Below are 22,711 nucleotides of genomic sequence, written 5' to 3' on the forward strand. Positions count from 1 at the left end.
TGTAGAGTAAAGAGAAAAAAGCCTAAACAGTAATTAAAACTTAACATATTAATGCACGGGGCCTTGGGATAGAGGGGTTATCGATAGATTAGATCATTGAAGATTGAATTGGTCTCTTCAACAGGGAGCTATTTCGCAACTCTGACCTCAGATCAGAGGGTCAGGTTGATAAAGGTGCCGAAGAAGGATATAGAGTCTCAGTTGTAATTGACATAGTTACTCTGCTTGAATGTCCAGTGATATGGTATCGCTGAGAGCCTGTCGTACGCAGTAGGGTCATGAGGTTGAAAGTGGCTTGTATTCTCTATGTGTATTTCACCGTGAGGCCGCTTATAAAGTCAGGGGTCGCTGACAAAGCTGGGCAAGATCGCGTGGAAAGTAAGGCGGTCTATCTAGGCAGAATCGACTTACATCACAAGGATATCGTGACATATGGTGGCAGTGTCGACGGCCTCAATCTCAATGTAACCATAGTCTAGACAAAGGGGCTGGGTCTATTTTATCTCAGAGCAGCCTTGCTGGCTAACAGCTGGTACAGGACACAAAACCTTCTTGTTGTCAGTCAGTAATTTAACAGGTCCAGATAAAGGCAGGGGGTCATTGTCATATTATGATTAGTGTGCAGATGAGCAACCACAAGCCGAAGCCGTACGATTATATGACAGGATGAAAATTCCCTCAAAGGCAAAGCTTGGGCGGCCCCGGTCATGCCTGCCTTGAACTATAAGTTCTGTTATACATAATATGAAACTTGCGGTAGCGGATATGCCAGATCAGGCCTGACACTTATCTTATTTTACCTTTTGTCTTTTCTGCCCGAGGTTGTGCTACTGAATCATTGACAAATGCAATACTAAAAGAAAAAGAAGAAGAAAAAAACTAATTGTTTGTCTCAAAGAAACTTGGCGCTTTGGCGCAGCTTCGAGTGGCAGGCAACGCTGTCCTTCAAATATGTCAACTACTGTTTGCTCTAATGAGCTATTGATTATGCGACATATTGGTAACTCGCAGAGTGACAACTATTTTCAGACTAAGCCTTTCATATATTGCCCCAAGACCTTGTCCACGGTCTCAAAGGGCGCGCAACTTGACTGGACTTACCTCATCATGTCACCGTCATAGTCGAGCACCTCATGCTGAAATAGATTTCCTCAACTCACAGATTATGCCAACGATAGCGACAGATGTCCAGATACCAATATCACCAGCCCCTGCCTTCTGCTGAGAGTCATCAATTTGGCCGGAGAGTTCGTCTTCAATTGTTCATGTAAGCTGTTACGGTAGGTGAACTCTTACCATGCCAAACTTCCCTTTATAAGTACCATCTGCGGTGGCCTTTTGAGTCTGTCATTACTACTGGCCCCTAGGCTGACTTCATATTCGACTTGGGTTCTGACCTCATTAAATTTATCCAAGTACATTGGTCTCCAGACTTTTGGGAAATTCAATGAGGCCTTCTCGGTTATCTTTGCATTCACTGGTTAATAAAGAGACGACAACTTATTAGTAGCGCGTCGACTACATTGAGTTTGATGATTGATGAACCTTTGAAACGAGAAAGCGAACTTAGATGTAAGACTATGCTATTTACATTGTCCTCTAATACACAACGAGCTGGCCATTTAACTTCAGTAGCTATGTCGCGTCTGATTATTGCCAATTTATTGCCTAGTTCATATCTCCACTAGTTAACATTTTCGCCACCAGGATATCGCACCATAGCTCAGCTTCCCTTACGCACCCATTTTGATGGTGAATGTTGATAAGATTTCGAATGACTCTAAGAGATCGGTCACTCCCCGACTTGAAATGCTTTTCTGCAAAAATGTATGCTTTGGAGCCACAATCAAGGGCCTCATCGATTAACCCAGTCTCGTAGAACAGACGTCCCATGATCTCGTAATAAGAGAGTTCCAGTTCAATCCAAGGTCTCCCAGGGTCTCTTTTGCCATTTTGCATCAGAGAGTAGGCGCGGGCTAATGCATCTCTTGCTTGGGCATACTGCTGCGCCCATAATTGAACTGCGGCCATCCCCAGAAAAGATTCACAAGATCTCTTATAATCCCCATCTATCAAGTGCATTTCAGCAGCTGAAACATACCTCAATAGAACGTTGTGGAATACGCTTTCTTCAACCTGACCCCGACTGTGAAGTACATTTGTGGTTGAGCTGATAGCTGATTCAACAACTTTCCTTAGATTTTCCAGTTGGCTTTCGAGCGACTGAACACAATGAATAGCCATTATAGTAAGTACCCTTATACGAACCTCCCATGAGAGATGCCTAAACTTGCTCCACACAAGAGTAAGAGGGTGTCGATGTCCGAGGACTGCTATATGCATTCTATAGATAAAACCGACAACAGAATCAGCTAATTTCTGTCCTAGCTGTAAGGTTCGGTATGATAAGCTATAAAATAGGACTGGGTCTGACATTTTGATTGACCGACCTAGAGAATCGAAACTGTTGTTTAGGGCGCTGAATGCAGCTGTTACCCTGTTTACCCAAAGTAACGCTATTGCATTATCCAAATGGATACGCATTTTGTCGGAACGCAGTGTGGTCCAAGCATTTTCTATTGCCCCCTCGAAATAGCCCCTGAAAATTCGTAGCATCTCTTCAGGAAGTTGAACATCGGAAGGCCCTGTTAGAAGAGGGGAAGTATCAAGAGTTGGCGAAGGTGTTCGACAGATGATGTCGAGGTGTGCATCTGCTGATTGTCGTACGGAAGATTTATTGCATAAGTCGGGGCGCCGTGTCAGGTAACCCATGATCTTATCCCATGCCACTTGCTGGTTACGGATAAGGAATTCCGACTTCTTTCCTTTCGCTTCACGTCGCTGCTTAAGCTGAAAAATTCGTAGGACCTCAGCTTCCTTAAGTTTCTTATCGAGTCCCCAACTTTTGATCCGAGTCTTGAACATTCTCTCGCTTGCCATATTATTAGCCATTGAATGCAGCATTTACACTGTGCTAGCAGATAAGACTCACGTAGCGTAAAGGTTATAGTCGCATTCCATAATGTGTTTGACTTCCTTTAAGGTTTTTCTTTCGTCTCGATAGAGCCTTGTGATAACCGATCGGTAGCAGTTCCAGACCTCATCTGTGGCGTAAGGCCTCCCCGTCGTCAGGATCGTTCCGGCCATGTCGATGTCGCCTAGGTTATACAAAGCCGGAGAATTTGGGCTGAGGATAGTACTAAGATTCCAAAGTGTTGAAAACTAAATAATTGCGGTACTTTTGTCGGTAAAACAGAGCTTGGTGTCCTAGATGGATTAAATCGTAGAAGACTTTGTCCGCCCAAAGAAAATTGTGTCTGTTCCCATGGATGGAATCAGCTTACAAAAGCTTGATAGATTTTATCCGGAGGCCGGGCTCCAGCGCATTGTCATGACGGTTGGATCGCATGTCGTTCTTAGTAATTCCAAATACATCCTGATCTCCTGCCGGCGGGTGTGTCCCAATAACCGCCTCACACAATGTTTGCCGCAGCCGTAACGTCGCTTCAGTAGCTGGATGGACCTTATGCCATTGTGCCTGGTCGACCCACACCATTCGCTACGATCAGGCAAGATCTCTCCTCCCCAGTACATGAGTGCATAAGTCCACGTAGTACTCACACCCTTTTTCTTTGGCCCACTTCACCCCTCCCCCATCGGTACTTCTTCAATACGTCTTTCGATTTATGTGTGATATGCTCAATGCAAAGTCCCTCCTTGTAACTTCGCTGCCTGCGGGCATCTTCATCCGGAGGCTTCATATTCATATCTACAAGGCTGGCGAGATGGTGGGTAACAGCGTGTTGAGTAGATGCAAGACGATTTGCAGAGGTAACCCTGATACAGTCAGATACGAGTTGATTGGATGAGACAGAGACACGTTTTTACCAGGTTTAGATTTTCAATCAATGACTGCATCTGCGCCGTTCTTTGCTAAATGGTGACAAATCAAATGCTCATTGTTGGTTGGCTGCGACGCCACCCTAACCCTCGAAGAAAACGCATGGAGGCTGATCAAAGAAGGCCGCGGCCGCTTTGAAAATGGACCGTTACTCGACAATAATGATGGTATGGGTTGTTGATGATTTGGATGAATCTATCTACTACGGAAAAGATGATTTCGCTTCAAATGTCTCTATATGGTCAATGTGTTAAGGGCACAGAATATCGTGCGGATTCCAAGCACAGAGAGTTAGATTGTGTTCTGGAATCAAGATCACGGCCCTGGTCCCTTGCTCAAAGATCGAGAACCTTTATCAAACACTTCGAAAGATGGAGGAGCTATCAATGTCGAAGCACTGATTACACTAGTCAGATCGATTAATTGGTCTCCTTCATTGTTGTCTGGTTTTTGGTATCCTGACTTCCGTACTGTCCTGCCTTCAGGGGTCAAATGCGTGTGGCATACAGAGTGCCCATTTTTGTGGCCAAATATGTTTATGCCTCTGTGATTTCAAGTGACCGTAAATTTTTTGGCCAGCAGACGTTTGGGGGGGGGGGGGGGGGGAGGGAGGGCGGTTGTACACCTATCCCTGGCTCCGCTTACACAGGCAACGGAGGCTATTCACTTCAACGTTGGTGATAAAATTGCTGCTGTCAGGGTTGGCCGCTTATCTGGTAACCAAGAAGGAAGCTTCCAAAACGGGTTATCTCTTTAGGTACTACTATCAGTAGCATCCTTAACGATATCGATCTGCACAACTCGGTTGGCTCAATTGACAACTTCTCTACAGGAATTGAACTCCTCAATGTCCACTTCGCTTGGAAAGATCCAATCGTTAGGGAACGTAGTCCCAAAGGTTCAGAAATTCTGATCTACGGTATAACATCTATGGTCGACAATTGGCCATGCAAGATGCCACTCAGGCTGGGTCTGATGCTGTTAGTGTACTATTATCTCTCATAGACACGAAGACTTTGTCGCCAAGAAAGGGGCCGATCATGCCATAGACCATGCACACATTCAAGATCCATCGGCCAAGAACAAATCTTACTTGGATCACCTGGCTCCAATGTCGAGTTCTCTCTCTGAACCCGATATTCGACATCAGGATCACAGTAGTTGTTGCACATGGTGGTGGAGAGATGTATGCCCTTCTACCTACTCGTGAATCTTCGCGCTTTCCGAAGGACGCAACTCTTCGTGTGGATCTCTGTCAATTACATGCACGGGAACATAATGCAGGCCTTCTGCAATGGGTATTTGAGATCAACCTTTCGCAGGCCTTCAATGACGGAATACTGTGACGCTGCCTTCTCGGAGATTTGATGATGACTGAGCGGGTTGAATGGGACTAAGTAACCCTAAGCCAAATGGGTGGGCTAGCTCCATCAAAGGGGCATTTGGGCGATAGAAAAAGTAGACAGGTCTTCTCTTACAGGCAGCAACGTCATATCACACTTCACAGGACCATTCGGAGAAACATTTGCAGAGTGAGTTAAGATCTTTTCCCATGATTACTTGGTTTGCTTTCTTTCTTTTAGTTGAGATTAGGAGAACAACATTTCCGTGTAAAAGTAGCTTGATTCACCGACGGGCCATTTACGTATGATCCAAATAAGGCGGCAGACAGCTTGCCATATACAACCAGTAATTACTGTAATTACTATTCGCCTTGAAATCACGCCCTACTGGTGCGTGAGAGAATTATTCAAGCCATAACAGCCAGACTCGACCGGAATATAAGCCTCTACCAGCTTACTGATGCAGGCACAACCCATAACAAGGTCCTATTTCTCGCTTCCGCCAGTGCTTGATCCTTGGTCATCCCAAGTCACTGCAATTGGCTCGTGGTTTCCAGAAAATTTCTGACCTGCGAACCATAACTCAAACCGTAGATCAGCTGGTGCAACGATAACTCGAATATCAAACTGGCATATGTAAAACTTGAATCCCCGTGAAAGGCAGGTTCCCCGTTTTTCTTTCAAGACAAGTTGCTCTTGCTGAACCCCTGTAAGATTACTTTTCACGTCACAGAGCTTTGAGACTCCAGCTAATTTGACATGTTAGTTATCCTGCTACTGTGACCAACTCATGAGATGGAAGGCTTTTTCACTTGCCTTTCTTCATGCTCCTTGGCAAAAACGAAGCCTCATTATGAGAAACTACAATTCTGGCTTCCCAAGATCGAGTCGTTTCGGCTGGCTGCAGTCTGATATCGAAAGACTTTACAATAGGCGTGTTAGGGTTAATGATATCACCCTGTCATCGTGTTAGTTTTGATAAGTATGCTATCACTGGACGTCACCGCCGTAGCCTCTGACCTTCTTGATTAGCCATTGTATCTGGTTGACTGCCCACTTCTGCGCTGGGTCAAATGGGTCGTCATGAATATCCTCATCAAAGTGTTTAGCAGAAGAATACACCTCCTTCACAATGACCCCGTAGCTAGCTCTAGCTATACGAGTGGCCAGAACAGATAAGTTGCCTGACTCCATCTTCTGTTGATGGTCGAGAAGTAAGCCTCGAACGACGACAAGCTGGGGATCTTGACAGGGAACAACTGCAACACGACTAGCATTAGAATGTGGATAGTTCACGAATTGCTGTTGTAGCCTGTCGCGAACATAGGCAGAGCTTCCAAGACCTCCCGAAAGAATCATGTGATCCTAAGACACGTCAGAACCCAAATTCGTGATTCGGAAGCCTCGAAGTAAAATACTGACTACTTGCTGTGGTTGTCCTCTGCTACTCAACCAATCCAGCTGCTCTTTGATGCGCTGCATTATGCCATCTATCTGGTCCTCAAATAGAGACATTACCTCCTTACTATGATGTCGTTAACAGGCCATTCGAGTACGAATTTGGCATACTCACTAGGTGAACACCATCTTGCCGTTCTCAACCCCTATACCAGGATGGCTAAAATTATGAGAAACTCCCTCCATCTGGATTTTGTATTCGGTCTGCTTGTATGCCCTTTCACCAAACTTGTGTTTAACCGTTTTGAAATGATGGCTTCTTGACATGCCAACTGCAAAGTCGGCAGGGAGCCTGCTTTCCGTATCAGGACAAGAAGCAAGACGTTGGGCCACCAGTCGTACGAATGCCCTATCAATAAGCGACGCACCAATGCCGACACCACTAACTGCCGCCATCTGGGACATCTGTGGAAAGCTTTTGTCGGTGGAGGTAATTTGCATCAGTGCTAAGTCGGTAGTACCACCACCAGCATCAACCGTGAGGAACAGACTTCCCACTTTGAAGTCTACAGGGCTTATCTTAAGTGTGGCAACCGCAGCTGCTTCTGCTTCTGTCAAATCAACTTGCGCGGAGTGTTTTGGTCCCTCGACTCCAAAGCCAGCGTCACGGATAACACCCTTGAAAGCATTGACAAGTCCCATACTGGTCCAAGTTGTCGGCACACTAAACAGAAAGGTGACCGACAAACCCGTCCAGCCTCCAGAATAACGCCGGCCTGTCTGTGTCTCAATAGTGTCTTTGATATGCGCGTACACCTGGCGCAGGTAGTCAGATATAAAGCGTTGCGCTTCGGCTGTGCTTCGTGGAGCGCCGGAGAGTCCCTGCTGCTGCGCTGCTGATAGAGTGTCCTCGTCGAGAAAGATCTTGAAGAATTCTCTTCGAATTTTCCCAGGGACTGTAAGATCATCGTCCGCACACATGAATCCCCATGAAGACAGACTTCCATCGGAATTGTAGATGAGGGTTGTAGGAACTTTTCGTTCGCCGCGATCGCCACTACCAGGCCAATCGTTGATAACCTGAATGGGTGTTTTGGGTGTCATCCAAGCCACCCCTGGTGTTTTCAGCTGTTGTTCTGTATCTGGGCTGCAGATGATATACCTGTGAATGTAGTACCTAGGTCGATGGACACCAGGATGTCAGGGTGATTGGCCATCTCGATTGCTCAATTCGGGAATGGGAACAAGTAGACGACTAAAAGGCTCGAGCGCTTTTTTGGGGATAGAAAACGAAATGCTGGTTCTTCGCTTTCCACTGTAAAGCACAGAGTGTTTTGGCGTTCTTGTTATTGGGTTGTGAACCAAGGAAGGTCCAGAAGAGGTTGAGAACATGACACAGATCTCCATCTTCACTCGGGAAGGGGGTTATTTGCTACCGAAAGCCTCGCGGTCGCTTCTTTGAGATAGGCTACGCAGCCACTGCATTTTTCGTTTGCAGACTAAGTTTTCAGCGCGCAGTACTTGGCATGGCGTTACAGACCTATACAAAGAATGTCTTCGCCTCCAACCCTTAGATCCCTTATAGATTTCAGCCCTACTCAGCTCGATCCGGTTTTGTCACCCGCCATCAGCAACTATTTCTGTTTAGTAGGAATGAGTTACGATAAAATATTTTGTACGTGAAACCTTGCCGCATTCTCCTGAGTACCGTCCCCCTCAGCTTGGCGTAATTAGTTCTTAGTATCGCGCCAAACAATCGTCGTGGGGTTAGTCTACTTTGTCAAAGAGGCTAGACTTGGCGATGATATGTTTTGGATGGATGCAGGAATAACAACTACCAAAATCCCGGTCACATTATTGGCCAACGTTCTTTTAGCTCGATCTCAGATGCAGCCACACCGGCACTGGATTTCCGATTCAAGATCAAGAACTTTACTGCTTAATTCTAAACTCGACGAGCCTTGGTATTAATGTGTTTCGGGATTCAAAGTGTAGCCATCGGTTTTATCGCGAAAGTACTTGAAGACCTCTATCCCAACTAGCGATTGTTCCTTCCTACCTTGTACTGCAATACGTGGTGCCTCATCTGTTTCTCTTTCAAAGGCAATCTCTAGCTTCCTGGACTCTCCAAGCTTCTTCGAATATGTCGTTCTCTTATGTAAAGCGAGATGGACAGAATGAATCTTTCGACGACTCGCTTGAACCTGCGGCTTCTGGCCCGCAAACTGTAACAGTGTCTCCAGCTTCCATAAGCAATACTGCTGCCTCTCCTCCCATAGGCCCTGCTTCTACCTCACCTTCCACGACAGAGATAGCACCGGTATCTGGGGTCTCTCCAGGTTCACTCGTCGGGGCCGCCATTGGCTGTCTTGTTGGTGGTCTCACATTAGGCGCTCTTACTGCATTCTTTCTGCTCCGTCAAAAGCGGAAAAGACGGTCAAGTCTAAGAGGTGTCGATGGGGGTCATGTTTCTGTGATGATGGGTTCCAAAGACTATGCAACGGCAGGCCTTGACTCCCCAGACAATGATTTGTCACTGAGCCAATACCTCCTCGATGCAACTCCCGACAAGGACATCGCCTCTGAACTTCAAAATCTAGGCAACCTTATCCACCTACATGTCGAGAACAACTACCACTTGCAACCGGTGCAATGGAGCCTTTCCGATCTTACCGAGTGCCTTTCAAATCTAGGATTCGCTCGAAATGTGGAATTTGGTCCGGAGACTATTGCGTCTCTCTGCCTGAACCAAAACACACGGCAAGCCGGACTTCAACACGTCATATCCCATGTAGTGTTCAACAGCATCGATTTCCATTCGCGGAGCCGACTCTCAATGCTCCCTTCGCCGGTAGCCGCGTTCCTTCAATCAATGCCGAATGATGACCGTCACGACAATGCGCAAGGTAGGCCTCTTAAAACCACCGCTCAATATTTCTTGGTAGTTGTTTCTAATCGTTTTTGATAAAGCCAAATCACTTGCCATTTCAAAATGGCGCACTTTATCAGCTTTCCTCCTGCATCCAAGTCGCAGCCAAAGAACACCATTCATGCCGTCGGAAACAGCGGCCGCTCTCCAAAGTGATGCCCTTGCCCGCGCTCTCAACACGTTTTTGCACCCATTCATTGCCTCGGACAAGGCTAGTCAGCAGCAGCAGACTGCTCATCTACAAGATGTGATCTTCGAATGCGCCAAATTTGGGTATGCAATCATGTCTCAGCCAAGCGAGTGGCAATTTACCTATGAAGTCGGGGGTTCAAGAATGTTGGTGTTGTGTCCTGGTGTGGACAAAGTGGGCGCCTCCGACGGAAAACCTTATCGCACTCCTCGCCATGTAGTGGCACCTATGGTAACACAGATATGATGCGCTAGTTTCATTGAGTATGATTTTATCTCCCTAATTTGCACATTATTCTACAGTAGTATTTGGAGACCCGAGTGGTTTTACTTGAGAACAAAGCGATGTGTCGATTACTCCAACAACCCCAAAATATTTCCGCTGTGCAAACCTGTGGACACAGTGTCTACCTGCTGGCTCCTTCACTGCCAAATATTTCATGCAAGATCATTTCATCCCATACGAAAAGCCGAATCGAAGTGTTCGATTGCATCTTTAGTGACCACATTCTTCGTAACCATCTTGATCAGTATATTAAGGTCGCAGTGGAGCTATCCAGTCCCTCCTGCTGCAATCTCTCTGGTGATGATGGTATCACTCTTGGGAATATTCTAATTTGATTTCGATAAATCACAATTAATGCCAATCTCCAACGATCTAAGCTCAAATCCAGTCTTAGTAGTTTACTCACTTCCTCATTCCCGGCTCCATGTACCCGAAAAAGATGACCACCTAAGTGCGCCTCCCCCTCTCCTCCCTCTCTCCCTCTCTCCCTCTCTCCCTCCTGCAGCTTAAATCTAATTTCGGGCAGTTCAAATAAAATTGCAATGTAGATCGTGGGCACATGGGACATGCACCGATTAGATCACATGCTAGACTATCTTCAACCTAAAGTAGAAGGGAATGCAACGTACTTACCGTGCCCGGTATCCGTTTGCGGAATCCAACCGGTCTTGAGCGGATCATTTCCCGCCACCTTCAAGGAATGCTTTTCGTGGCTGGCAGTGGTCACGCTTGCGGGCGCCCAGAAGATATTTGGCCTTTGTCAGAAACGACCTGCCTTAGTTCTGATAGTTGTTGGCCGTTCATGGAATCGGTATGTTATCACGTGTGTAGGATTTGGCGTCCATACTTGCGAAGTCTGAACTTCGCTCTTTGATGACCCAGCTCCAATTTCAGCCTCACAAGCCCAGCTGCTTTGGTCACATTCACGAAATTGGCAGACGCTCGGTCATTTTCTGGCCAGCTGAAATGTCTGTCACACGATAAGTTCGAATGGCGGTAAACTTCGAAGACTTATTCCATTGTTCAAAGCCTCTTCTGTCCTCAGTTAGCATTGCTTCCCTGTAGAGTTTCTCATTGGTCGCCAATCCTTCTTTAATGTTCTATATCGAAATCGTTCAGCATACTCCTGGTCTTCATTGTTTTTCACGCTCCCTTTTTCCAGGTGAGGTTTCTCCGTAGCTGAAGGGTCACAACCTAAATTTCATTCCGTCTCATCACTGCACCTACCTCGATATCCAACAAGGCCGCAGATGATACCACTTGCGTAATCCCTCGGCAACCGTTTACTTGTATCGAATTGTAGATCATTTTAACGCCATAGATGCATGCACTGTCGTAACCCTGACCTCTCTCTCAACCTATCACTCATCTATGGACGCGTAAGCTTCTCATGCATGTTGCGACACCCAGCTTTACTTACATTCAGAGGAGTTAGATTTCTTTGGTTACACGATGGATCCTCTCAGCGTTCTTCGTGCAAGCTATTACATCGTCCTTTTCGGTATCGAGTTGGAGCAGGTGCCATACGAAGTCAAGATCAGTCTCGAACTTGTCCGCACCTGCCATGCAGATCTGCAGTATCTTATCGAGATACGCAACGAATTGCTCAACCTTCTCACAAGACGACCTAAGGTCCTGGAACGCGTCAACAACATCATCGAAGCGGCTCATAAGGGACTGGCTGAGGTCTGCGAAATTGTAGAAAAATGTCGTCCTCAGGCCAATAACGGGAGGACTCCATTTCGAAGCAGAATATCATGGATTCTCTTGGACTCGGCACGATTCAGAGAACAGAAGGCTATCGTCAGTCATCACCATGCTTCCGTCCTGGCGGAGCTCAACTTTCTGCGACAAATCGCTCTGCTTGCCCCTGCAACCGAGGACAATATGGACAGCAAAGGTCGTGCCAAAAAGCCAATGCAAGCATTCGATAACATTGCTCTGTTGGGAGATCTCATGGGCGCAGTAACCATTTCAGGTAATATGAGTTATGGGTTTCTCTTTCGGATCTGCTTCGGCGCTTGGCGAGCATCAAGCTAATTTCACTATCCAGAGACGACAACGTCGCAAACAGCGCTCCCAAGGAAAACTTCTTTGGTTGTATCAGCAAGAAATGATGCAGTTGCAAATCCCGCCCTGGCACCTCATGTATCTACTATTCTACCAAGCTTTGTACCACCTCCTCCATACCCGGGTTCGACACACTCTGTTTCAGTCCAAGAAGCTTGCAGTGAACACAAATCATCATTGGACTGTCCGTCACAGTTCGGTTCCACAGTACACCTAGGAACCCCAAACGAATACCATCAACCTAACGTGTCCAGAAGTCTACAGGGACTGAAAAGCGGATCAAGACGGAACGGATGTTCTGACGTGACTGGGTTGTCTCTGCTATTCGAGGAGCACCCACAAATGAGTCCGTCGACAATGGATAATTCCGCACAACTATGCTCTTCGGTTTCTACACCACCCCATCGACAAACCTCGATTTCTTCAAATGCATCTTTCCTAACTGGCTGTTCCACACCCGGCCCACTCACACAACCCTTGCGTTGGACTGCCTCAATGGTATCCATGGATAGCAGATGTCAATACCAAGACCAAAAGCTATCGACAAGTCCAGCGTCAACACAGGAATCCTCTATTGGAAATGATTTCCGGATTGTCGATGGAAATTCTGATGCAAGTTCTGCAAGTCATCAAACACCTTCATCTTTCAACGCCGTTAGTCCATCATCGATGTCGCACGCCGCACCTTCTTTCTTAGCCCACCATGATGCGCTTTCGTTACAATCGGTCTTTATGCCAGGACCAAGTCAGGTCAATAACTCGACTCGTTCAAACCTCCATGGTCTATCGGCTGCTCAACAAAGAGGAAGCCCTGGTGTGGCTTCAAGCACTGGTGTGTTCAGCACCATACCACAACACATGATCTACGATCAGAGTGGTAGCCCAATCAACAGCCTGGTGCCTCACATTCTAGCAAATGTTGGCCAAAGTACAAGTATGGGACCAAGTTTGTCGGCTACACCCAACTCACAATACTCGGGGCCGTGGTCATCATCACAAGACATCAAATTTGATCAATTGTCAAGACCTTGCAATGATGCGCAATGCCAGCAGGAAGAAGCTCATCAGCAGCCACTCTCCATCGCCTCTTGGCCGCACCCAGATGATCCCAATTACTCGAGATCACGGGCAACTCCTTGTGAGGCATTGTCTCCGGTTCCGGTTGAGCAAAAGGGGTGGTCACAAACAACAGGCGAGTCCACTAGAGAGTACCGGTCCCAGTGCGATGAATCAATTTTGAAAATAAACACGCAGATGCACAGCGTTTATTATGGCTCAAGTATAGTGACCAGAGAAGTACAAGAGTTGTCCTCTGTACCTTTTGAACCGGACCCTGTGGAGCTGCAGTAGAAGTAAGAACAAGCATAAATCATACCACTGGAGACACTTGAAAACAGTGGGTGTGATCATTTCCAGCCATGCACGAGCAACAAGTGTGTAATATAAACTCGCTCTACGCTACTCAATTGGGGGGGGCTATGGCGAGGCTGCTTCGCTTATTAATGCTGCCTAAGGATGAGGTTCTTTAGTTGCGGGGTCCGAGATTTCACGAAACGGCAATGGCTCGTTTAGGTTCATGTGCAACTCTCTGACAGCATTGCCTTAAGGGGTGGCTCAATGGGCATGGAAGGGTAGTGGAGACACATCTCCACTCAAGTTCCGAAGTCGCCAAACCCCAGGGGAGGACAAAAAACTGCAGGACCCATCATTTCAATTGACTTTTAAGTCCACTGGCTTCGACACTCCACGGACGGCACCGTGGTACCTTGCGCATCCAGTTCTACTGTCGAGTGGTTCGGCCAAAGGATTGGTGGTGGCACTAGAGGTGATGTTGTTTCACTGAACCAATGTGATTCTCCTCCAATTGATAATCCGATCAGCGGATCAGCCCCAGCTCCTTGGGCACATCAGCAAATCTATGTTGTATCTATGGGCTGACCCGTTTGTTTACATCGGACTCACCCAAGATATCAAGCTGCGCTGATGATTTTGCTCTGTGAGCCGACAACCGTCATGGTTGTTGCATCTGTAACCGTGTCAGGCGTTTGAGACGAACCTGATGCACGCTTTTTCGCGCTTTTGGTCTTGAGGGTGGCCTGTGCTTCCCTTGTTTGTTTTCGTCTCGTCTTCCCCCCTATTGCCTCAATCGGCCGGTGGATAAGTCATCGGGCTTAGTGTATAGTACGACTGTTAAGCATAGCCCCGGTTTTAGGAACACGAGACTTGCAGGTCCAACGAGACAGAAGAGGAGCGCCCCGTTGACCTGTATCAACCCTAGCCTGCCACCTGGAGATACATCGTGGTCTGAACCCCGTGTCGGGGCTCGGCAAGCCAGATCCTACCTTGAGTGTTTTGCCTCGAGCATGATGGCGCCCCATATCACGAATATCACGAAGCTCTCGCAAGACGTCCGATCGGTGTGACTCTGGAGAACCATCCAGTATTAAAAGGACTGGTAAATCATCTGAATTATTGTCTCTTGCCTCACTACTCACAACCAAGCTTCTCAGTCTAATACCACTTTTCATTCTAATTCTATTCACTCTTTCCGCAGGTCGGGTTTTATTCATTCCTTAAAAAAAAACCACTAATCCATCCGCCCAACGCAACTCAAAATGAAGTTCTCTCTCGCCACCATCCTCCTCGGCTTCGCCGCCATCGCCTCTGCCAGCGTCACTGACGTTGAGGGCATTCGCAACGCTGCGCGCGATGCCGTCCTCGTCGATCGCCAGGCGGGCAACGCCGGCCGACCTACTCCCAACGGTCAATGCTGTGTTGCCAACACCTCGCTCAAGCAGGACACCTGCACCGTCAACGGAGCGCAAGGACGCTGCGTTCCCGGTGGCCAGCCTTGTAAGTCGACCCTCTTCAGTATCATCCATCTTGGAAGGTGTCAACCAACCAAACCTCTCCCATTTAGGCGGAAGTGCTCTGAGCTGCGTTGCTCAGGCCAACCTGGCTTGCGACAACAGCATCATTGAGCGTGGCAAGAGCCTGTGCCGAGCCAAGGCGGGCAACGGTTTCATTGACGGAGCCAAAACCATCACCAGCCTGAGCCAGGCCAAGGTTAACTAAGCGGGCAGATGCACGTGTTGCAGCGACTGCATCGAGGCGGCAGGAACTCCTAATAAGACCAGTTAGAAGCTAGGAGTTAATTATTCAAAATACTGCTTGGCTACGTTCTGTGCTTATTCCGCGATGAAACGCGCACTCAAGCCTCATGCCATGCAATAAGACCGGCTGGGACTTCGGAGACTGTCCGATCCAGGCTGCTACAAAGTTTTGAAGATCACTCATGGGCGGCCTGGGTGCTGTGTAATCGTTTTCTAATCCGTAGCACTGCCCCGTGATCGCAGTTCTGTCGGGGTTGTATGTTATTGCGTTGTGTTTTACGTGTGAATATTCTCCTTTTACTCAACGGCAGCTCTTCGCTCATGAGACAGTTTGTTGATCTGGGCGACTTCGCCGGCAAGAACAAACGTTACTTTCAGGAGTCATGAGTTGGGCAGTAAATGTGTTCAGGTTCACGTATCATGATTCATCTAGCTCATGAGGGGATTAGTCTATTAAGTACAACATCATGGCACTCTTGTTTGGTATCTCGGTTGGTGTATGTCCTTCCTCTGCGACGAAATCATCTTCGCCCTTCACCTTTGTACACTGTTCTTTCCATTCATCTCTAATCATGCAGCGGCCGTCTCCTCCGTAGGCTTCTTCACATCCTCGGTGGCCTCGACAGCAGACTTCTCGCCGTTGACAGCGGCAGGCTTGGCAAGCTCGTCACGGAGCTTCTGCAGTTCAGCCTCGAGCTTGGCTTGAGCCTCCTTGGCCGCCTGGAGCTCCTTGGTGAGGGAAACGCGGGCAGACACGGACTGCTCGGCCTTCTCCTGCCAGGTGGCAGCATCCTTCTTGGCGCTCTCCAACTCGGCAGTCGCGTTCGTCTTGGTAGTCTCGTTGGACTTCTCGAGGTCGGCATATTTGGTCTGCAGATCAGCCAGCTCCTTGCTCAAGCGCGAGGACTCCTCGACAGACTCGGTCTTCGTTTTGTCGTGGGCCTGCTGCAAGGCGCTGTGCTTCTCCTCGAGGTCGGACAAGCTCTTCTTGGTGGCAGAATGTTCTGACTCGTAATCGACCTTGGCCTTCTCGTGAGACTCCTGCAGAGTCTTGAACTTGCCCTCCCACTCTGCAACGCTCTTCTTGGCAGCCTCGAGCTCGGCGCTAGATTCGGACTGAGCCTTCTCCTGGGCCTGTTGCAAAGCAGTGTACTTCTCCTCCCATTCAGCGGCGGTCTTCTTGGCAGTGTCCAACTCGGCGCTAGTCTCTGATTTGGCCTTCTCCTGTTCCTGCTGGAGACTGTTGTGCTTGCTCTCCCACTCCGATACACTCTTCTTAGCAGCTTCCAGCTCGGCGCTGGATTCGGACAGAGCCTTTTCTTGGGCCTGCTGCAGCGTCTTATACTTCTCCTCCGACTCAGCTAGGCTCTTCTTCGCCGAGTCAAGCTCGGCACTGGAGCTGGACTGCGACTCTTGAAGCTTGTTGTACTTCTCCTCCCAGTCGGCGACCTTCTTCTTGGCGGTCTCAAGCTCGGCGTCATGGGCCTGCTGCAACTTGGCGTACTTCTCCTCGGCTTCAACTAGGCTCTTCTTTACAGTCTCGAGCTCTGCGTTGGAGGTAGACAGAGACTCTTGCCGGGCCTGCTCAAGCTTGTTGTACTTGGCCTCCCAATCGGCAACGTTCTTCTTCGCGTCCTCAAGTTCTGCAACGTGGGCAGATTGCAACTTGGCATACTTCTCTTCCGACTCGGCAATAGTCTTCTTCGCAGATTCAAGCTCGGCGCTAGAGCTGGACTGAGCCTCTTGCTGGGCCTTGAGCGTCTGCTCCAACTTGTTGTACTTCTCCTCCCACTCGGCGACGCTCTTCTTGGCGGATTCAAGCTCGGCGCCGTGGGTCTCTTGCAGCTTAGCGTACTTCTCTTGAGTCTCGGCGAGGGTCTTTTTGGCAGCGGCAAGCTCCTGATCCGACTCAGCCTTGGACTTGTCGCTGCTCTGCTGAAGCGCGGCAAGCTTCTCCTGTGCCTCGGCAAGCTCCTTCTTCGTGCTGGACAGATCGGACTCAGAATCGGACTTGAGGCCATCAATGGTCTGCTGAAGGGTGGCAACCTTCTCCTGTGCTTCGGCAAGTTCCTTCTTGACGGCCGAAACCTGCTCCTCAGAGCCGGCCTTGAGCTTGTTGTGGTTATCCTCGAGTTCGGCGAACTTGGCCTGGACGTTGGCAAGCTCCTTCTTGGCAGCCTCGAGCTCCGAACTGGCTTCGGCCTCGCGCTGGTCGAGAGTCTGCTGGAGACTGGCGAGCTTCTCCTTGGCGTCGGCGAGGTCCTTCTGGGCCGCAGACACGTCGGCGTCGGAGCCGTTCTTGAGATCGGTATGGGTCTGCTGGAGGGCAGCGAACTTTTCCTGAGCGTCGCTCAGCTCCTTCTTAGCAGCCGCGAGCTCAGAGTCGGAGTCGGCCTTCAGCTTGTCGAGGGCCTGTTGGAGAGCAGCGTGCTTGTCGCCTGCAGCGGACAGCTCGGCCTCGGTGGCATTCTTGAGCTTGGTGTGCTCGCCCTCGAGGGTCGAGAGCTTGCCCTCGAGAGTGGCGAGGGCGGTGGTCTTCTCGTCGAGCGACTTGGTTTTCGAGTCGGCGTCGGCCTTGATCTTGTCGAGGGTCTCCTGCAGGGTAAAGCGGGCCTGGTCGGCGTCGGTTAAGCGGCCCTGCAGCGACTTGATCTCGTCACGCAACGAGGCCTCGAGGGTCTCACGATCCTTCTTGGCCTCGGCCAGCTGCTCCTTCACGGCAGCGAGATCATCCTCAAGGGCCTTCTTCTGCTGCTGGAGCTTCTCGAGCTGCTTCTTTGCGCTATCGAGCTCTTGGGAGCGCTGGGACTCTGCGGTACCGTTGGCTTGGAGATGCTGGGTGACCTTGTCGTTACTGGCGGCGAGCTCGGACTCGAGGGTGGCGATGCGGGCCTTGCTCTCGTTGTTGGACGAGGTCAATTGGGCGTCGAGCTCCTGGATCTTCTGGCGCAGGTCCTCGGCCTCGCTGGAGAGTGAAGTGTACTGCTTCTCCTTCTTGGAGAGGTCTTCCTCGAGGACGGTGATGGTCTCCTCTCTGTCGGCCAGCTTCTGCTCAAGCTCTTCCTTGGAACCCTCGATGCGGTGACCGTTGCCCGGAGAAAAGACTGAAACAACGTTGCCCATGATTGGAGGAGAGATTTCTCGGTGAGGCGACGCAGAGTTCAGTCCTTGGATGAAATAACAATAACAATGCAAGAATATGAGGATGGTGGTGAAGAATCGAGGTGAGGGACTAGGCAGGCAAGACCCATGGAAGTCGGTGAGTCGTTTCTTTGGACAGGCGGACAGGTGAACGGCGATGGGAGGAACCTGAGGAAAGGTCGGTAAAAGGTAAACAAACCAACAGGAAAGGCGGTCAGGCTTTTCTGCAAGCAAGGATGTGTGCATGATTTTTCTACTATCCTTTTTTTTCTCTCTTCATTTTGGCCTTTTGGGCTGTCATCGTGGGTCTTGTTGCTGTTCACTTGGTGATGGAAATGAGTGACCTACTTTTCTAGTGGCTGAACCCCTGCTCTTGCCCCGCCAAAATATTGGCAGTCCGGCCGTTGGTCCCACCAGAACTGTCCATAAGAGGCAAGGCGCAATCATGGGTGGTTGTACCTTTGGGCAGAGCAATGTCACTAAAGATACTTCCACGTTCATCCGAGGTGGTACCATGTATTTAGCGCACTTCTCGGCCTTTCAGGGACCTGTCATTTTGTGATTGTGTGACAATGCATCAGCGAAGCGTTTTTTGTCTTTTTTTTCTTTTCTCATGTTTTCCCTTTTGGCCCAAGAACGTGGGGGCCTCTCAATGGCTGCTCCATTTTGTTTACTCGCCAATGTCGTCGGTTGGGCGCAACCAGCCTAACTCGAGTGGCGGCAAGAGCAGTCCAACCCGGAAGGTGCTCTCGAGGTACATTGCCAGGTACGGACACCGAGAGAAGGCGGCCGAACCGAATGGCAAAGAGGGGGCTAATCAGACCCAGCTTTGCCTAAGGTTCTCATGTTTACGCGATCACCATCACATCACACACAAAGACACACGCACACACACACACACGCACATAGGCAAGAGAAGATAGATACCCGGGTCAGACACGTACGAACAGGCTCAGGGCTGAACAAGTGGCAAGCAGCCAAGGTAGGATGCAAAGCATGAGCACATGCAAATCAATCTCCATCCCCCTCACCTCAATCTCGAGCATGCCCATCTCTAGCATCTCAATGGATCCACTTGTCACGATCCCACTCGAGTCAGAGCCACCTACGATATCCCCGAGATAATGACCCTTGTAGCTATCTATCCCTTGATCTAATGACGACAAGACGCTCGTTTCCTCGCTGCACCTCACTTCCTCTCGCTCAGAATGGTTATTACGTTAGCACTCAATAGGAATCTTTCAACTCTGACCAATTAGGGAAGAGACTCGAGATGAGGCGATGCTACCGCGCCATCCACGCTCAATAGTCATTCGTACTTGGGATGATGGTCCGCATACTTTTGCCATTGGTCTGTGCGGCTCACCAAGGTCTTATTAGACCGTTCAGTCAACACGGGTTTTCAGGTGAGCAATTACAATCATCTTACGGGTCTCATTCTATCAAAGCCCACTTCAGCCACATGAGTTCAATCTCTCCTGGTCTCAGGGGCGCTTGTCCCGGCTCGACCGCCCGCCGCGCCATCTTTTCACAGCCGCGAACACCTTTTCTCCCCCCTTTTGTGGCTAAAAGATGCTCCCCTCGATGCCCGGTCGATGCTCACCGACGACGGTGGGACCCACAGGCCGGGGTTCTTTGAGAAGAAATTGGACGCCCGGAGCATCACGCTCACCGGCTCCGCGGGCATGATGGGGAAGTCCTCCGTCCTCGGGAAATGCGTGAGCCCGAACTGGATGTAGCACACGACGTCCGTGTTGTCAATTGACTCGTTGCGTGCGACCCAGTCCACGATCGTCTGGTTGTGTGGATGATTCTCCTCGCCTGTCGACTGGCAAACATAGTCCCCTGCTGGGAAAACCTCGAAGTCCCTGTACGGCACCACCCAGAGACTCTTGCGGGCAAAAGCGGCGCGCTTGTATACCATGCTCCCCGGCTGGGCGAGGAGAGGAGGGCAGTTGGTGTTGATAATCTTATATCCGACCGGCTTCTTCGTCGATGCGTTGATGCTGCTGGGATTGATGATGTCCCACGCCCGACTTGTCTCATGGCAGTAGACAGCAGCGCCCTCTTGAGCAGTGCGCAGCGGTGTCTTCTTGCAGTAAAAACCGTTGCCGAATGCGTTCTCGCGAGAGCCCACTGGTTGCTCTGCAGTGAGTGCGTCGCTCTGCAAGACGGAGTTGTTCGGCCCGTCGATCTCAGGGTCGACCCGCAGCGAGAATATGTGCTGGTGGTTGTGCGCGTTGAGTCGAGGGGCAACCTCTGTGCCGTATGGAGCCGCCGACTCGGACGGGTGCATGCAATACAAGTTCAGCATGCCCGTTAGCCTGATGTCAAGCTTGTACGTGCCATCGAGCGTAAAAGTGTGGTAAAAGGCATATTCGTAATTGGCGGCCGTGATGATCTGGGAGATGATGAGCTTACGGTCGCGGGCGGAGATGACGCTGCCGTCGCGGAAGTCGGTGTGCTTGTAGAGGAGGCCATTGTCCTCCTCGTGGATACAAACCGCGTTCTTGATCATCGCTGGCTCGCCCTTGGAGGTTGTCATGACGGCATCAACGTAGTGAATGGCACCCTTGCAGTCACAACCGAGCTTAAGAGAGTTGGTCATTAGCCCGCTGCCATACTCGCCGACGTCAAAAGCATGCTTGCGCTGATGAGGCGGGTCAGGGTTGCCGTAGGGGACAACCATCTCGACGACGCTGATGCGATTAAACAAGGCACGATCACGCTGTTGCTGTTGGTCACGGACGCGGACGTCTGAGATGACGATGCCTTCTCGGTAGTTGAAGCCAATATGCATCTTGAATCCGGCCCAAGAAAGCTCATTTCCAAGCATGTGAAACGATACTCCTTCAGGCTGTGTGATGTCGATCGGCTTCAATTGAGCATTGTCATACGAGCTCTTGATGAACTCGGGCAAGTAGTTGTGCTCTTCCAGCGAGACCTGGGTGCGCTCGCCGTTGACATGGCGCACGTCAACTGCGAGAACCTCCTCGGTTTCGGTATCCACTACGACGGAGAAGTCCAGAGGATGCGCATATTGGTTGTCCATCGCTGAGTTACGATAGTAGGGCAACCCTTGTTGGAGTCGACGCTCAAACCCCCACCGATGATCGAACCCAATGGCCCAGGCGTCGAAGAAGACCTTGGACATGTCTGTGATGCCTATCTCGCGACAAACTTCAATAATTTGAGGGTTGCTCCGAGCAATGCGCTCCGTAACATCGAGATCCTCCAACGTCAGCGTTGGGGCCACCTCGGCTACGTGATTCCATGTTTCAATCTTCAGACTGGTCAAATTGACAATCACTTCGGCAACCTGGCTGGTACCATTCTCGAGGACGATGGAGAAAGCTCGACGATCAGGTCGTGGACCGCAGCTAGCTCGAAATGCTGCATAATCGCTCTTCTTCGGCTCCCGTAGAGTCAGGCAGTTGAACTTCAATGTCTTGGACCCGGCATATGTGTGGATGAGCTTGGCTGCTACTCGTAGCTCGTCTATCGACAGCGGGTCTGTAGGCCGTGAATTAGCCTGTATACTATTACCCGCCGTCGCCTGAACAAATACTTTGTCAAGGCGTTGTGTGAGCTCAATCTAACATACCAAGAGGATGAATTGAAGCGTATTCTGACAGATCAGGGGTCCCCTCGTTCGGTTCTTCTCGAAAGACGGTGTAACCGGCGAGTGATGTGTCGTCCTCAATCATGATCAGGAATGAGCTATTGGCTCTGAAAGCTGTATAAGACAATCTTTAGGTACTTCAGAAAATGGCAAAGATGCTAAGAGTGAGCGAATCCCCGTCGAGCTGTGAAGTCAAGGTGTGCAGTGAGGCGGTCCTACTTATAGGCTGTACTTTCAACGCAGCAAATTCAATTTACGTAAGATATTTCATCACTTGGAACCCGCAATGGGATACCACAATGAGCCTCATCGGTGTCTTGGCTGGATCGATGCAAAGTTCCCAACTAAGATCTGTGACGCGGGGGAAGCAAGGGGCGCTGCTCAACGTTCCCTGTCATCTTGATAGGCTGCTGGTGGAACCGGGCCGGCCAGTGGGGGGCCGCGGAGACCATCCTCTACCGACTTAACGAGTCCCCCAACGACCCTGTATATGAATCTACCCGAATGTTGCGTATCTCCAGCCCTGCAGTTGATTCCATTATGTGCCATTGCTAGTCACCCTCTACGTCTCACATGGAGATGAAGGGGGATAAGATCTGAACCAAGATGAGGGGAAACGGCTATTATAAGAAACGCGCTGTCTTTTCGCAGGAGAGCTCGCAAACGTTGCCAAGTCAAAAACAGATGTTGATTCAATCCCTAATTTGCAACCACAGAAA

At 49.7% G+C, this 22,711-nt stretch overlaps 5 protein-coding genes across 5 annotated transcripts; 2 read left to right on the forward strand and 3 right to left on the reverse strand.

The window, feature by feature from the left end:
- Positions 1-6,234: 6,234 nt before the first annotated feature.
- Positions 6,235-6,438, reverse strand: ColSpa_10605 (uncharacterized protein; the record flags this gene model as incomplete). Its single annotated transcript, XM_049276817.1, has 1 exon — positions 6,235-6,438. The coding sequence occupies one exon, from the start codon at positions 6,436-6,438 to the stop codon at positions 6,235-6,237; it is 204 nt and encodes a 67-aa protein (XP_049132774.1).
- A 5,060-nt stretch (positions 6,439-11,498) lies between these two features.
- ColSpa_10606 (uncharacterized protein) lies at positions 11,499-12,086 on the forward strand (the record flags this gene model as incomplete). The annotated part of the gene is made up of 1 exon (XM_049276818.1): positions 11,499-12,086. The coding sequence occupies one exon, from the start codon at positions 11,499-11,501 to the stop codon at positions 12,084-12,086; it is 588 nt and encodes a 195-aa protein (XP_049132775.1).
- Positions 12,087-14,731: 2,645 nt separating this feature from the next.
- On the forward strand, positions 14,732-15,191 carry ColSpa_10607 (uncharacterized protein; the record flags this gene model as incomplete). The annotated part of the gene is given in 2 exon segments (XM_049276819.1): positions 14,732-14,969; positions 14,989-15,191. The coding sequence occupies 2 exon segments, from the start codon at positions 14,732-14,734 to the stop codon at positions 15,189-15,191; spliced, it is 441 nt and encodes a 146-aa protein (XP_049132776.1).
- A 608-nt stretch (positions 15,192-15,799) lies between these two features.
- On the reverse strand, positions 15,800-18,352 carry ColSpa_10608 (uncharacterized protein; the record flags this gene model as incomplete). Its single annotated transcript, XM_049276820.1, has 1 exon — positions 15,800-18,352. The coding sequence occupies one exon, from the start codon at positions 18,350-18,352 to the stop codon at positions 15,800-15,802; it is 2,553 nt and encodes an 850-aa protein (XP_049132777.1).
- Positions 18,353-19,898: 1,546 nt separating this feature from the next.
- On the reverse strand, positions 19,899-22,077 carry ColSpa_10609 (peroxisomal primary amine oxidase; the record flags this gene model as incomplete). Its single annotated transcript, XM_049276821.1, has 2 exons — positions 19,899-21,883; positions 21,975-22,077. The coding sequence occupies 2 exons, from the start codon at positions 22,075-22,077 to the stop codon at positions 19,899-19,901; spliced, it is 2,088 nt and encodes a 695-aa protein (XP_049132778.1).
- Positions 22,078-22,711: the final 634 nt, after the last annotated feature.

Source organism: Colletotrichum spaethianum (genome assembly GCF_022836535.1).
Source record: "Colletotrichum spaethianum MAFF 239500 DNA, contig37, whole genome shotgun sequence".
Lineage (NCBI taxonomy): Eukaryota > Fungi > Ascomycota > Sordariomycetes > Glomerellales > Glomerellaceae > Colletotrichum > Colletotrichum spaethianum.